General features: G+C 45.6%; 1 protein-coding gene across 3 annotated transcripts in view; it reads right to left on the bottom strand.

Annotated features, from left to right (window-relative positions):
• LOC148652888 (protein kinase C alpha type) overlaps positions 1–15,884 on the bottom strand; it is a 193,809-nt gene that overhangs the window by 67,730 nt on the left and 110,195 nt on the right. For all 3 annotated transcript variants that reach the window (XM_088600130.1, XM_088600129.1, XM_088600131.1), the window contains exons 4-5: positions 10,258–10,369; positions 8,515–8,643 (exon numbers count right to left, since the gene is read on the bottom strand). In XM_088600130.1, the coding sequence (XP_088456256.1) occupies positions 8,515–8,643; positions 10,258–10,369 (241 nt within the window). The remainder of the gene's footprint in view (positions 1–8,514; positions 8,644–10,257; positions 10,370–15,884) is intronic.

The raw sequence follows: 15,884 nt of genomic DNA on the forward strand, positions 1-15,884 counted from the left end.
CTAACTGAGTTCAGTAAAGGATTCATCCAAGTAAAGATGTCCCTGAGGACTAGAGATGCACACTCTTACTTCACTGGACAAAGAAAACCTTTGTTAGCCTTAAGACGAACATTTTAGTAATCCAGACTAGATTTACATTTATGTGTGAGGTATTTGGAATGTACAGTATCCAGAATTTAATATAATCTACAGTAACTCCAGTTGCTAGCTGTCCCTTATACAGTAGCAATTATTGGTTCAACAAAGCATCTATCACCAAGTCAGCCAAAGGTCTGCACATTACAGATACAGGCTACCACTCTAATGGTATTCTAATGGAAAAACTATTCCATTAGAATACAGCAGCAAATCTCGTAAAGATATCAAAGTCAGAAATAAAAAGACTAAGAAACTGAGAAATTCCATGCTAAGCATATTAATGTCCTCAAATAAAAGCAATTGCCAATAATTCCCTGAATTCAGTGTGTAAGTTCATGGGAATTTCGATTCAGCAGGACTATTTCATCTGGGCTTGCTTACTGGGAGTGTCCTGCTTGCTGAAGTAGTCCAGCCAAACTCTAACTGGCTCCCGTGTTTCCCTGATTCTGAGACCTTTGTTATTCTAGTCGACAATGTCACATTCTACATTGTTTTAGCAAGACCACAAGTTTCAGCTGACACCAGGGGGACACAAACAAAAGCATGCCCCGTTAAAGTGCAAGAAGGGAAAGAGGCCAAAGATTTTTTCAGGCTGTGTGTGGCTATAGACGTGACAGTACACGCAGAGCGCCCTCATTAAACTCACAAAGCCTGTGTCGTTGGGTTCTTGCAAATGGTAGTGTCCCAGCCCTGCTCTCCCACTGGCGGTTCATCGCTGATCAATAACCTCCATGAGCCTGCCAGAGTGACCTTTGATGGGTTTTGAAGTATCTGAATACCAGAGATGAGGTCAAAAACGAGGTCAAGCTTGTTTTTTTGTGGTTTCTTGAAGTCATAATGAAGCTCGGCTAAGAGAGGGAGTTGCATTTGGAAGTGTCTGCTGTCCACAATCTCAGCAAGCTAAAAGTTGTTAAAAAAAACCCAAGAAAGCATTATGGGGTGGTGTCCCACCCCGGACTCGAACCCACAACTGTCCATGTCCAGTCCCAGAGCAGTGACCACTAGACCACACTGCTGCCGCAGGCAACAAAAAACTGGTTTTATACATCTGGTCCAGGGTATGAAAGCCCCTTAACGCAGCACACCTGTTTGTTTGCCACATTTAATCCAATAATCTAAATCAAATCAAGATTAAAATACCGGATTTAATAGATTTCAGATGCCTTGGTTTACCGCAGGCAAGCCAATCTGATTTTGCACAACAGCAAACCAAACACAACTCACCAACCTCGCTCACACACGTGCTCAGCGGTTGGAAGGAGAAGTGGAATTCCAGGCCAAACGCCTTAAAGGAGTATTTCACTTTCCCCGAATGTTCCTGTTATATCAGACCCTTTCCCACATGCCAGGAATACAAGTGTCTTTTTCTGCTGCCGTAACTGTGTTTCTACATAATTCCCTGCACTCGCCAACTCCTTGTCACAGCTGGTAACAGCAAAATACAGAAGAGAAACCACATTAGCTGCACAAAATGCAAACTGTGAAACAAATACACATCCACGGGTTAATTATTACACTAAACATGTAAATGTTGTGTCAAAGCTGCAGCACTGCCTTCCCCAGGCTCCAATTGGCACTGGTGCCCATGGGCAATATTGCCCAAGGTGCTGACCCTGCAATTAAAAAGGGCTGCAAGACGGAGGCCTGTTGTGAATGATGGATGAAGGGCGTATCAAATCAGAGAATCCCACATGTATAATGTTGTGGCAAGCTATGGGAGCGATGTGGAAGCTCACTGAAATCCACACAGGAATCACTGTGTCATGGACTTGGCTTAGTGGGACAGGACCAGTGCTCCATTTCCCAGCACACACACAAGAGCAGGTAGCCCACAGGGCGAACTGTAAGATGCAACACATTGACACCTCTGGCAATGAAGCCCACAGAGCCTGGATTCCAGTGTGCTCCGAGGAAACCAGCTCTGATCAAGTGATCTGGGGTGGGGGTTTGAATGAGGTACTTAAAGGCTGGCAGAGGTCAGTGGTACAGGGACATCTGTTTGTGTACCTGAAAGGCTCCTCTAATACACCAACAGCACACACCCCTTTAAACTGCAATAAGACAGACTGGACATTCAGCTTCTCAGCCCATAACTTAAGGACTCTGAAGTGCCTTCTAAGTGCTCTTCCAACCTGTATAGTGCTGTGATCTTTTTTAAAGAGGTCATAGGGTAATAGGGGATAATGCATTTCTTGCAACACTTTCCCCAGTACAGCAAACAGAGCAGAAGAAAAGGGGAGAATAAAACATCTACGGCTCTGTGTGAGAAAGATATTACATGCCAGGAAGCTGTTCAATAAGGTCAGAGCAGCGGATTGTGCTGCTGAGCTCTGTGAATTGTGCTGTCTCTGCTCAGAGATTCTGATGGGCACTCACAGATTACACTCTCCCGGGCCAGGCTGCGATCTGCTCCTGATCAGGTTCAGTCCCTGTCAAAAGCCCATTATGTCAGCCCACTCTTCGTGTTCTCTCCTGGCTGAGAACATTGGGCCGTGACAGGTGGGGAAGATAACAAAGATAACGAAGAGAGGAAAGCCTCACACGGGCCTCCCTGGTGTGCAAACATTAAGCGGGAAAGGGAAAGCTACCTCTAACAAGATAAAGGCTTACGAGAAAAAAAAATTGAGTCAAGCAACTGAATTGTCAAAGCCTGGTACAAAAGGAGATCTGCTCGTTTCGCAGAATGTCGCCTCTGCTTTAAGCACATGACCTCAGACACCTCAGAGCCATATGAGCACAGTCCTGGTTAGACAGCAGGAGAAGGGCAGCACTGATCTGTGGCAGCAATACACACACTGTACTTAAAACATCATCTCTTTTACCTGCGTCTTTTCTCATTTTCAAATATTACTTTCGGTGCAGGTTTGAGGCAGAGGTATCTATTTACATATCAGGGAGGTTTTCCTACAATGCAAATGTGCAGTTCACCACAAGCCAGCTCTCCGGGCTCTAGTGTAAGAATGTGGCTTTTGGGACCACACAAAATACGGCATAGAAACAGAGGTGGAAGATGAAATCACTTTATCACGCTCTGTCAAAATCTGTCACCGATCGCAAGAGTTCTCCATTATTGCATTTTCCATGCAGCACATTCTCAAAGGATGGTTTTGCAGCAGCAGCATTTCTGAAACCAGGCCATTTCAAGTGACAGGCTCCTTTCTGAAGGATGACGGACAAGTGCAGACATTTGCTGAACGCAAAACGAAAGGCAGCACTACTGTCCTGTCATGTTAGGGCAGAGGATGTCAAGACGACATTCTGAGCTGCACTGTCACAAAGCCAGCATCCACAGTATCACACTAGTTTGAAAAACGTGTTGTTACTCTAATTCAAATTTGTGTCAGATAAGGTCATTTTTCCACAATGTCTCATTTTTGTCTTTCCTTATCCTGCCCAACTGTAGTGCTATACACCAATATTTTTTCAATTCTAAATAAAAAAGCCTTTCAATTAGCCTTGTAAATGTCTAACTCCCAGAGACTTTTTCCTATTTTAAATCTGAAAATGGCGATTGTTCATAAAGAAAATAAATTGAAAGGCCGGTGAAAAAGCCTTCAGTATAGACCAGCGAATATTATCACCCTGCAACTCATGGGTGGCATCCCACTGAAGCTAAACACTAAAGCATTGTACCCCACAGCCGGCAGAGGAATCCTACTCCGTTGGGCCCCTGAGGAAGGCCCTTAACCCCAACTGCTCCGCTATCTGACACAGCCCGCAATCAACTTAAGTTTTAAACGCGAGCAATTGTCCACAGAGGGTGCAGTCAACCATGAACCACTTTCACGGGGCCTGAGGGTAGGATATCAGCTATTGTACATGGAGAGCTTGCACCTCTCTGGAGCCTCAGCTGGGGCTCTCTGGAGCTCTCTCCCCAGCTCGGCGTGTCAGATGAAATACGAGATACTGTACAGGTCAGCCTCTAAGAAGTTGTTTCCTTTGACTTGTGATTATGAGTCACAGCAGTCTGAAGGAAAACAGCCCTTTGTCATCCCCTGGTTTCCCCTGTTTGATAGCTCTTGCAATTTCAATAACCATTGTTTCACTGGGAGCACACTTACACTGCTGCAGAAGACAAAGTCAGGCTGGTGTACTAAGTGAAAAAAAAAGTATGGTCTGCTTTTTAAAAAAAGGTCACACACATTTGTTAAAACATTATGCCAACACCTCACAACCTAAATAAGTAACAAGACCAAAAATAAATACCACCATTATTATTAACTCACTAAAATGAGCTTTTCTTACAACAGTTTTCCTTTTTTTTTTACTTTCCACGGAAAACTATTATATCTGTTTTATTTTGTAAGGATCTCCATGATGTTGTACACAGAAGGCAATATATACAGTGCCCTCCAAAATTGTTGGGATAGCAGAACCAAATGTATTCAAATGTTTCTAGTATCAAGCAATTTGTATGCGTGATAGCGAGATGAATATGAATGATAAGTACAATATACTGTATCATACATTTTGGGCAAACACTGTGATCTCAAGTGACCACACGCAATGTGACACACTTAAGTACTGTTTATTTTAGAATATTAATTGCAATACATTTGCATGGCACTGTAATATTAAAAAAAGTTACCACGTCATTCTATACATCCAATAATCATACAATTTGCTTATGTGTGTATAATGAACATCTGTGCACACAACGAAGAGGGGATTTGTGAAGACAGACTGGTCAGCAGGGTAAATGATTCCAATGGTCGCTGTTTTTTAAAATTATGACTGCTCTGTGGTTATCATCAGCGTGCAGCTGTTCGGAGGACATGAAAAGCATTTTAATGCAAACAGAATTCCACTGTGCCCCTAATAGAAAGTCAAATCCAATTCAGATTTAATTCTTACCTTGATGGGAACAGATAAGATTAATCAGCAATGTTTTTCACCAGCCAGGCCTGCCAATGAGAAATCAATACCTGTCTACATCAGCGCACTGGGCCAGAGAACATGTGGCTGACAATGTTCTCTCTCCAGGAAATACTGCACACAGGCCGGTTACTCAGCCGTTACGAAGGGCTTTCCTCTCATGTTCATTGCCTGTTATTCCTTTCTCACTCACTCTGGGCTGGACTGCTGGTGTTTGTGACTGTGATGGGCTAAGGTTGCTGCTGGAAGAGGTGTTAGTGGGGCCAGCAGGGGGCGCTCACCCTGCAGTCCATGTGGGTTCTAATGCCCCAGTATAGTGACAGGGACACTCTACTGTAAACAGGTGCCGTCCTTCGGATGAGACGTAAAACCGAGGTCCTGACTCTCTGTAGTCATTAAAAATCCCAGGGTGTTTCTCGAAAAGAGAAGGGGTGTAACCCCGGCGTCCTGTCCAAATTTCCCATTGGCCCTTACCAATCATGGCCTCCTAACAATCCCCCTCTATGAATTGGCTTCATTACTCTGCTCTCCTCCCCACTGAGAGCTGATGTGTGGGGAGCGTTCTGGCGCACTATGGCTGCCGTTGCATCATCCAGGTGGGGCTGCACATTGGTGGTGGTGGAGGTGATCCCCATTACCTGTAAAGCGCTTTGAGTGGAGCGTCAGAAAAGCGCTACATAAGTGTAAGCAATTATTATTATTATTATTATTATTATTATTATTATTATTTACATGGACAACCTTGTATGTTTTTAGTCTGATTTTGAGTGGACGTACAGGGAGAGTGAGCTGACTGGCAGCACACAGCAAGCACCTTACCCAGAGTTTATAGCACTAGTCTATGAATCTCTAGGATCCTAGAGTGACCCACAAGGTCACAGGTGCACTGTTGAAAGAGGCACATGTGTTATCATACTGACAGCCCTTGAGAATTTTTAAGAATTCCATTTCAAGACACACTACTGCAGCACTTTTATTTAACTCTGCAGATTATTTTACTAATTACCAACAACTTTGTTAAAATGTTTCAAGACATTTTAAAAACACAACCTTCAATGCTCCACACTCCCAATTTTAAAAATTACCGTCTGGACAAAGTTCCAAAGTACCAAAGTTACAGAAAATATTTTAACATGTCATGCATTCCAAGTTCCATTCCATTTTAAATTTTGAAAATGAGCCCCTTCACAGCATTGCAAGGACTGTATACAGTATACAGTATGTATGTCACAGTTGAATCTTATGTTTTTGTACTGCACTGTATTGTATAGTATTGTTATTTATATTACACTGCTTGTATACATCTGTAAAATCCCACTGGATGGTTTTATGTACTCTGTATATACAGTATTATTGTTGTCTCATTGACACCAAAAGAAAATTTCCATTGTCTTTGGACAAAGTAAAATCTGATTCTGCTGCTCCTCAAAGCACAATGGCATCACCAAAGTGATGCACTGTCTTTGCTTGGACCAACACTGCTGTCCTATACGCCAGTGGTTTCTAACTTTCCAAGTGCACAAGGGAACTGGTTGCTTTACCAGGTGTGAAATCAACAGTGACTACTGACCATTACTGATTATACAGTGCCAGTTTCAGGTTTCGGCCAGGATATTCTCTGGGCTTGTTAATCTAAGGTGGATGCAGAGTCTCAGTACACCAAGCTGTATTTATCCAGGACTGATGCAGCACAGAATGGTAGCTGCTACAAGGTTATACTTATACAGTGCAACTGGGCGAGCAAGTCCTCTCAGAATCTAAAGTCTTACATTCTACATTTCAGGAGATTTGGGTATTTTTGTCTATGGTTCCATTTGCTAACTTACGTTTGGGAAAATGTCTGTGCCTTACTGACTCATAACTTCATTCGGAAACAGTCAGAAAATGCAATGCAAAGAGCTCACTCTCAGACAGACAATGTACACAGATGTTCTAATGCAGAGCGGACACTGAACTGCACCAACACTGAGCCTTTCTTCTGTGGGAGTAGACACCGGCAGCTCAGCTGTAATGAGTATTGACTTTCCTCCAGCTCGCATCACTCTTCGTATCGTTCACAGCCCTCAGAGCAGATCTCCCTCTCTCCCTTCACAGACAACACACACTAATCATGTGCACGGTACCAGACTGAAAATCCTGAAGCAAACAAAACATCTAGGAAGCCACATGGAGATTAGTAAGCTTTACAGCCCATCGGTACTGAGACAAACATCTGCATTTTCACCCTTTACAGTCCTCAGACTAACAAGCCAATAACTCCTCAGGAAACACTGATGACGCAGTTGCATTAGAGCACGTCAGGGGGAATCTGGGTTCCTAGGAGACTAAAACACCAACACACACACACACTGCACTGTCAATAACAATTTACTTCTTAGTACCCCACATAATAAAAGAACTGCTCTAAATCCAACACCATGCCATCACATCAGCTCTCAGAAACGGGGACCACAAGCAACAGAGCTCTCAAAAAGACACAGCGCTGCACCTGGGCCACTGCTCTGAACGACCTCCAGCTTCCCTCCTGCACCCCGCTACCAGAGAAGCTGATGATCTGGGAGATGGTGCTGAACCCCCATGTCCAGCCCTGTGCCAGGTATTTGACTTTCTGGAAGGTTGGCTTTTCACACGATTAAAGCAGAAGCCACATCCTGCTCATCCTGCTCATTTCCCTGGGCTGAAGTTCTTTTTTTTTTCTCTCCCTCCTTTTCCTTTCTCTCCCGAAGCACCGGCCACGCTGTCATTTCCGGTCCCAGTCTTTCATTTCCTCCGACCTTCTTTCATTTCCACTTATCACCGATTGCCATCTCCTCCGCCTCGGACCCCAGCTTCCCCCAGCCCCAGAGAAAATACAAACTACCGGCCGCAGCGCTCGCGCAGAACAGCGGCGTATGAGGTCTTCAACCTAGATTAAGGGATAGCTTCTGGATTATTTAGAAAACACAAAACCTGTCCACAAAGGCCAGCCACTGACATTGCAGGCTGTTACAGCGCTCATATCTGTAATATCCCTCACCCTGGGCTGCAAATGGCTTTTATACATTTTTCATAACCTGTAATACAGAAAGAGAGCATTCGCAGAGAATCACTAACTTGTAGAAACCGAGCTCTGTCGCGCCGCTGGTTAATTGCACGTTGATGAAAGTAGAGTTATGAATATTTTCAGGCTGAGGGACTCGTTTTTCCAATTAGGGACACCTAATTTAAATGCAAACATTCCGCTAAATATCACAGTTTAGAGTTTCGAAAAATCTTTTTGAAACGATCCGAAATAAATCTGTGGCAGAACCATTTATGAACACAAAACTGTCAGCTGCACACTAGTGTGGATTTTACACACATCGGAGAGAGAAGTTTTGTTTGCACTTGTTGGCTTCCTTAGCTGAACTAAGGACCGCCTAGGTGTCCCCAGAACCTGTGAAGAACAAGTCGGTCTACAGTGAACTGCCGCCATCCTGTTGAGGATTGAAATCCCGCAATCCCACAATCCCTGCTCCCAACCTGTGACGTGCAGCATGTCTCCATTGACTTCGATCTTCAGGAAGAGCCGCCCCCTCCTCTCCGTGTGGTCCATGCCGCAGAGGCTGGGTACATTCATCACACACTGCTTGTGAACGTTCATGTCACACGCTGGCAAGAGAGAAACAGAGGGCCTGGTAACTGAACGGCAAGAACGAATCATTCAGCTGGGATTCCTGCACTTAATCACACCTGGTCTAAAGCTGGTTCAACTCCTTGTGCTTCTCTTTTATCATACTCACAGGGCAGCCAACTGCATGGAATTCACATACTGTACTGTACAGTGAAAAGCACATTTTCTAGAGAATCTGTCCATTAAAGACTATTGCAGCAACATAACAGTGCTGTTCCTGATCCGGGCTTTGGGCTTTTTACCAGGCCTGACAAAGCTGTGGAGATGAAGCAAGTCTTAGGAAAGAGTCACTTTCAGCACCTCTGTGTCAGAGAAGAGGGAAGTGCACGAGGTTGCCCCTTTTTCATGCGATGAGCTGTGCAGGAGAAAAAACTGTAGAGGCTTCTCACAGAGGAATTAGGGCCCTGACGTGGAACAAAGGACCTCGTGCTGCAGGTAGACAGTGTTCTGGCAGCAAGAGCGCAGGGGTTTAATTACAGTTTTGGAATTCGGTGCCCTGTAAGTAATATTAATCCTCTTGGCAGGGGTTTCAGCTATAGACCCCAGGCAGGGAGAGTCAGATCTAACTCTCAGCTCCTCTCTGCTCCAGAGCCCAAGGTTGGCATCAGTGCCTTTGTCTTACAAATAGAAATAGCAATCCAATGTAATGAATATACAGATATTCCCACCACCTGAATTATGTTGGGCTTCATTACTTGCTCTCATGCAAAACACCCTTGGGCCAGTCCTTCGGTTTAGACGCTGCTACCAGACAATAACCTTCAAGCTCCTGAAAAATTATTAACAGCAAGCATGTCTATTTATCTGACCCAATACCAATTTCTCTCCGTGTGTCATGTTCACCTGAGTGAAACATGCTAATCGTCTTTGAAAAAGTCTATTTCCACTGCGAATAATGATCCCGTTAAAGGGATTGTGGGAGAAGAAAGAGGAATGAGAAACCAGTAACAATCACGGCCGTGCAGGTTGGAGCAGATCCTCTCTCCGCTGTTAACCAGCACTAACAAACGGCACTTTGCACACTAACGCTTACCAAGAAATAGTTTTGTAAGGAACCCAAGTATGAAAGGCTCCCAGGCGGCACGGAGTCCTCACAGAGGATGGACGTGTTAACGGTCGTGACTCACCTCCGCAGCACTGCAGCTCTTGACATGCCAACACACACACTGACAGACATCCAGACAGGGGAAAAAAAACAGGCCGCTCTCTGAAGTGAAGGGCCTTGCCTTGTTGGGCTCTTCTCTGCTCAGTTGAACAGCGCAATCCTATAAAACTATCGACCCCCGCGTTGACTGCATGAATAATGTGACAATTTACTCTCCTTCGAGGCAAGAAAACACATTGAACCGGCTGCGAACCTGCCCCACGCACTGCATATTCTCAATCACTGTCATTATTATTCCATTATGACAGTTATACAGAGAATCATTATCGGCTGATAACAAAAGCGCTTGATCGTCTTCGGCGCAGGGAAGGGGAAGGGACGGGACCGCCTGCCATGTCCTCGCCGGGACGAGCGCAGACTGCTTGGCCCCACGGGCCTCGGCCACCTGCCAGAGGAGCTGCTGCGGGTTTTCGGGAGGAACACTCACTGTCACATTTCATCCCCTGGTGAATGAGGCCGTACAGCAGCGACCCGCAGTGATCGCAAAACGTCGGGCTCCCGTAGGTGTGGATTTTAAACTTGTGCTTGCTCCTGGGGTCCTGCAAAGAGGGGAACACATGTGCAAGTCAAGCTCACTTCAAAGCGCAAGACCTGTGGGTCAGTATTGCTGCAACACCCAACGCTAGCCCGCCTCCCAGCACCATCAACCCTGTTGGGTACAGCACGCTGCACGCCTTTAATTTTCCCCAGGCCCAGTGAAGGTTGGAATGTCGGAATTCTACCCTAAAACGCATCCCTGACCGGGAGGCAACGAGAAGAGGACCAGCCACGCTGCTGGCAGTCCAGGCATGTGAGCTTCACAAAGGCAGGAACAGTGGGGATAAAGGAGGAATTTGAGGACAAACAGCTGCAGTTTATTGGGATTTAGACAGATAGGATATGCTTTTCAGTTTTCAAAAGCCGAAACGTTTTTTTTTTTTTTTGTTCATCCTCTGAGATTCCTCAGAGAATCATTTCACAGCACAGGGATTCTTCTTCGCTTGAAAGGTTCTTATTTACTGTATCTCTTCACTCTTAGTTTGACCAGCTAGGTCAGCCATGCAAGAATAACGGCCTGCGGAGCTTCCGTTTCTACGGCAGGGTATTTACTGGGACAACACGAGCAAAGCAGGATGCCTCCCACCCACGACCCAGAGCCCTGACCAGCTACTGCTTATGAAAGGGTCCCGCTGCAGCATCTGCTTCTAATACCACCAGGGCAGTTGTTGCAAACTGTATCGGTATTGAGCCGGTGTAGTCGGGCAGACAGCAGCCAGTCCTGCAGAACAGAGCGCCAACCCGCACATTCTTCTGAAGCACGCAGCGAAGCAGAGGATGGACGGGCGAGCCTCCCTTGTGCTTCAGAGCCATGGCTCCTATTAACGGTCTTAAAGCAGCACCACAGCCCTGCAGCTAGATGCCACCAGCTAGCGCCAGCACTGGTCTCCATGCCCTCCCTCCGACTGCAGCCCCCTTCAACTGCAATCTATGTAGGACCCTTGCTGAATAAAATAACTTTACAGCTGTGAAAAAGACTTTATAAAATATCTACCACAGGCATTCACTACTGCTGAGATATTCAGTCGTAGTACTAAGAATGATCACCCGTTGCTTGCATACCGTGCCTCTAATTGTGAAGTGTAAAGCACAAAGCAGTGCTTTCTTCACTGACACCGACTTGTATAGACCTGCATCACCACGCATACAATATACAAGAGCTGTGTGTAAAATCTCATACAGTATTTCCTATGTTAGTATCTAAAACACACTGCAATTATTTCAGATCATTTCCATATTCTAACAGCAATCAGACAAGCTAGAGACGCCCCCCACAGGGATAAAAGCTGAAGAAGACATCTGCAAAAAGGAGGCTCATCAGTCTGTGATTTTGGGTCTGTGAAGGAGGCAGGTGGGAGATCAGGTGATTCTAGTTAAGACTGGGTATGTTCAGGTAGCAGACAGTGGCATAGAAAATGAAATGTTGTGAGAAATAAAGTGGGGGAAAAAAACAGTTCCATTGTGCTTGAGTGTGAGGAGCCAGGTTTGAAATCATTCAGCACCCCAGCAGATTATTGTACCTGAGGGACAGCTTTCGTTACACACTTCTATCCTGCATCTCATTATCATGCCCAGCTTTAATTTGCATGAATTAGACCAGACACAGCGCACTGAAGTGGGTAATGACCAATCTGTTTCATGCTTAAAGGATTTAATTTTTTGGTTTTTTAAAGCCTTGGCTTTGCAGCCTCAAAAAAAAAAAAAAAAAAAAACTTGGCTGAAATGTTTGAATAACATTACAGTGTCAAAAACAAACCGGGCAACTGCCCTGAGCTGTTCAACAGTGTCTTCGGGTTGCTCATGTGGTCTACCTCTGCCCTCACACTACCGAAGAGCAAGAGGCAGCCCCCCCCAGGGCTCCCGTCTCTTAAATACCTGCCCACTTAAACACACACAGGCCGACATGAGGCTTTACACATTAACAAGCATGTTAAAAGAAACAGCTCCAATGGGAACAATAAAGCAGGCACAGTAATTAAGAAAGAAACACAAAAACATTCCAGCTGACTGATTTAGAAACAGAGGCACTACAGTACATACCAACATACTGGCATTGCAGGTTAACTGGCTCTTTGGAAAATTGTCCCTAGGTGTGAGAGTGTGTGCCCTGCGATGGATTGGTGTCCTGTCCAGGTGTACCCCACACAGAGACAGGGTCTAAGCTCCCCACCCTGAACTGGGTGAAGTGGTTAGAAACCTAAAGCTCTTTGAATGTGTATTTGAACGCAGTACAACGTAGCTACATGCCAAAATTCATCACGCCTCATTGCCACTCAAACAGCACTCTTTCAAGCTTTGTATATTAAATTATGCATAACAGGCATCAACTTTTAATGAACACTTGTAATGGACACTCCCACAGAATTGCAATGAGCAGGAGTAACACGCGGGTGACATGCTCCTTACGCACTGGGCATGCAGCCCATCACCTTTGGACTGCAAGCCCAGTCTGCATACAGTCTGACTGAGATCCACAACTGGAGTGTGCCCAGAAACTGCGACGCCACAGCACAAAACTTCAATCCAAGTGCCAACACAAGATGCCCTGTTGTCCTGTGTTTATATAATTAAAAACTCATTTTAGAGCATTATAATTTTCATTTACCTTATTTAAGGGTACAGTTCACTTAAACAAAATTAGGTCTCGTGTCTTAAAAATACAGTAATGATAAGGTGCAATGCACTGACGTACTGTACTGTGCCTCTTACAAATCACCGGCGTCCCCTGTTAAGGAGAAGAGGCCCTCAGCCAAGCCTTGGCCATCTAACCTTTGTTGTTACTGGAAGAATAATGGTTCTCAAAGGGTAAGAATGCTTCTTCAGGTATTACGTCTTAATTACAAGGTCTTACGGGCTCCATAATGACTCCAGCGCAGCTACAGACCTGCAAGTCGCAGCCTGGGTGACCCATGATAAAGATAAGACACCACGCAGGTAGACCAAGTTCAACCTCCGAGCAGACAGGAATGGTGTAAACACAAACCACAAGAGCCTCCAGTGAAAACCCAGGGCCGAGTATACAGTATGCTACATTTGCACAAAGCCATGCTTCAGCTTAGTCAGCAACTGCAGATGGCAACTGTATGACAAATGTCCCAGCAGAGGAAAGGCTGAGAAAAACGCTAGTTGCAAACCTGCGTCTTGGCTTTTTCTGAAGATGATAGGTCTTATTGCAAGAGCACCACAAGGCTTGCTATTTCAGGAAACAAAACCCAGCACACAAAGCCTTCATTTCTGCACTTGCCCTTTCTGGAAAACACTGTTTATGTGGCTGCTGACTGACACAGCGTGAGTCACCCAGAGAAATCCACATAGCTTTAATTAGCATGGTGGCATTTCACTGTCTTTGAGCTCCATCGCTTTTGCCCAGAAACCTTTGTTGCATCCAGACAAAGAACTGGGGGGAATGTCTTATCAGTGCCTGGAGACAAAGAACTGGCAGCATGTCTTATCAGTGCCTGGCATCTCTCGTTCTGTCTCAGTCGCTCCTCTGACACACCAAGGGGATCTTCAGCTGTGCTAGAGTGTCTCAGTCTCCTTCACACTCCTAGTCATTTCCAAGTGTGGGGACCTCCAAACTGCAGGTCCAGAGCAGACTCCCGACTGAATCCAAACAGCCTCTCAGACTTTCCTTGGACTGTGAACAGACTTCAGGATGAACTGTCTGCTCCATCATGAGGCAGATGAGGCAGATGGTCACGGTTAAGCCCTCAGTGTACAAAGATTTGATCACAACAAGGTCAGCTGTGGCTCTACAAGAGATTCTCCCCAGCAGCAGCTCAGCCACAAGAGAAAACCTCAGTCACTCTGATGCAAACGAAGGGGTGAACTGTGTCTGATACACTATGAAATGTTTTTCAAATACAAACCCCGTGCCTCTGGCCAGCAGGGTTTTAATATACAGGTATTAGCGCCACCGCTCATGATGTTACCAGCTGCAGCCATTATGTCTCAGCACGCTCTTCATCTTCTGCCCATCCAGGACAGCACTGAGCCCGAGTCAGGCACCCACTTAACCTGTTCACACACTTCAAGTTCCCAGTGAATCTTTTTTCCAAAAGACCACTTCCTCTAATGGCAGCCGCCACTCGGTAAAAAAGAGAACGGCCGTGGGTCTTCGATCGGCCCCAACACACACTTCCGCACCTCATCGTCTTTCAAGCTCCGACTTCACGACAGGTAACAACAGGTGCAGGCGTTTCAGTAGGAGATGTCACGCAGGTAAAGAACTCATGAGCCCACAAGAGAGGGATTATGAAATTAGATTAGATTTCTTTCATCCTAAGAATAACAGTAAAGAAATGTACAGTAGTGTACTGTATATGAACACATATAAGATAGGTGACAATCAAGAGCAGACCATTAAGCTCATCTAGCCCGCTTGGTAGTGAGTAGTTAATTAAATCACTGGTTCCCAGCTCCTGCCACTCTTTGTGTGAAGAAGTGTCCCCTGTTCTGGGTTTTTAAAGCACTTTGCCTTAGGTTCCACTTTTGCCCTCTGGATTGTGCTTCCCTGTTGACCCTGAAGATGTCCACCGGGTTGACTGGATTGTCCGTGTGCCTCTGAGGCTGCCAAGAACGGGCCGGGTGAGGGCAGAGCAGAGCAGGGTGTGACGCAGGTCAGGCCTGGCTAACCCCCTACTTGTGGCAACGGGCCCTTGGTCTCACAGCCCGGCTTCCCCATTGCCCGAGCACGCAGACCACACCCCCCCCCAAGACACTGCCCCCACCTCTCTGACATATTCTCTAATTGCAGGCCTGTCGAGTCAAAGGACAGACGAGCGCATTTCAGTGACTCACACTCCCAGTGAACGGAATATTTTCCTGACCAGAACTGCGTTAAAAGAAAATGCTTCACCCAGATGTAAAGGTAAGTGACACGCGCAAACCCCCCTTAACAAATTAATTGCCGTCTCTGATCTAAATTTAGGCGTTCTGTCAGAAACTCCAGCACAAAACATCCCCTGCAGAGACAGCTCAGCCGGCGTCAGCAGAGAGGCTGCCAGCGATCGTGCTCCTGAGTAGTTTTTTTTTCCCCGTTTCACTTCAACAGCTTCCGAGATTTTTGCATTCCCAAAAATTTCCGAAACTCAGCAGGCAGCTATAAATTTTCACTAGAAGCAGTTTTATGCAACAGACTGAGTAAGTGCGCCTGTGGACTGGTCACTACAGTGGCACCGTCTGATGATGCACCTCTGGTGACCCTGGTGGTGATGCAGTTAGGGCCTGGAAATGAGCTGATCCAGGCAGGTGAGATGACAGGACAGCAATGAGAGCCTCTGCTTCCAAACTCTCCTGTTACAGTACAAGCACCTCACAACAAGAGGGATTTATTTCAGTGCCCTTGTACATCAAGAGGGATCAGGGTACTTTGCTGGGTAAAAGCAAAACCCTGTAAAAATAAAAGAGAAGGAAGAAAAATACAAAAAATGATTAACAGAAATAAAGATAGGGATAAAAACACAACAAGAAGAGAAAAGGCAAACTACTAAAAAGCCTGCCTAAACAGGTAAGTCT

Source organism: Lepisosteus platostomus, chromosome 11 (assembly GCF_059453375.1).
Source record: "Lepisosteus platostomus isolate fLepPlt1 chromosome 11, fLepPlt1.hap1, whole genome shotgun sequence".
Taxonomy (NCBI): domain Eukaryota; kingdom Metazoa; phylum Chordata; class Actinopteri; order Semionotiformes; family Lepisosteidae; genus Lepisosteus; species Lepisosteus platostomus.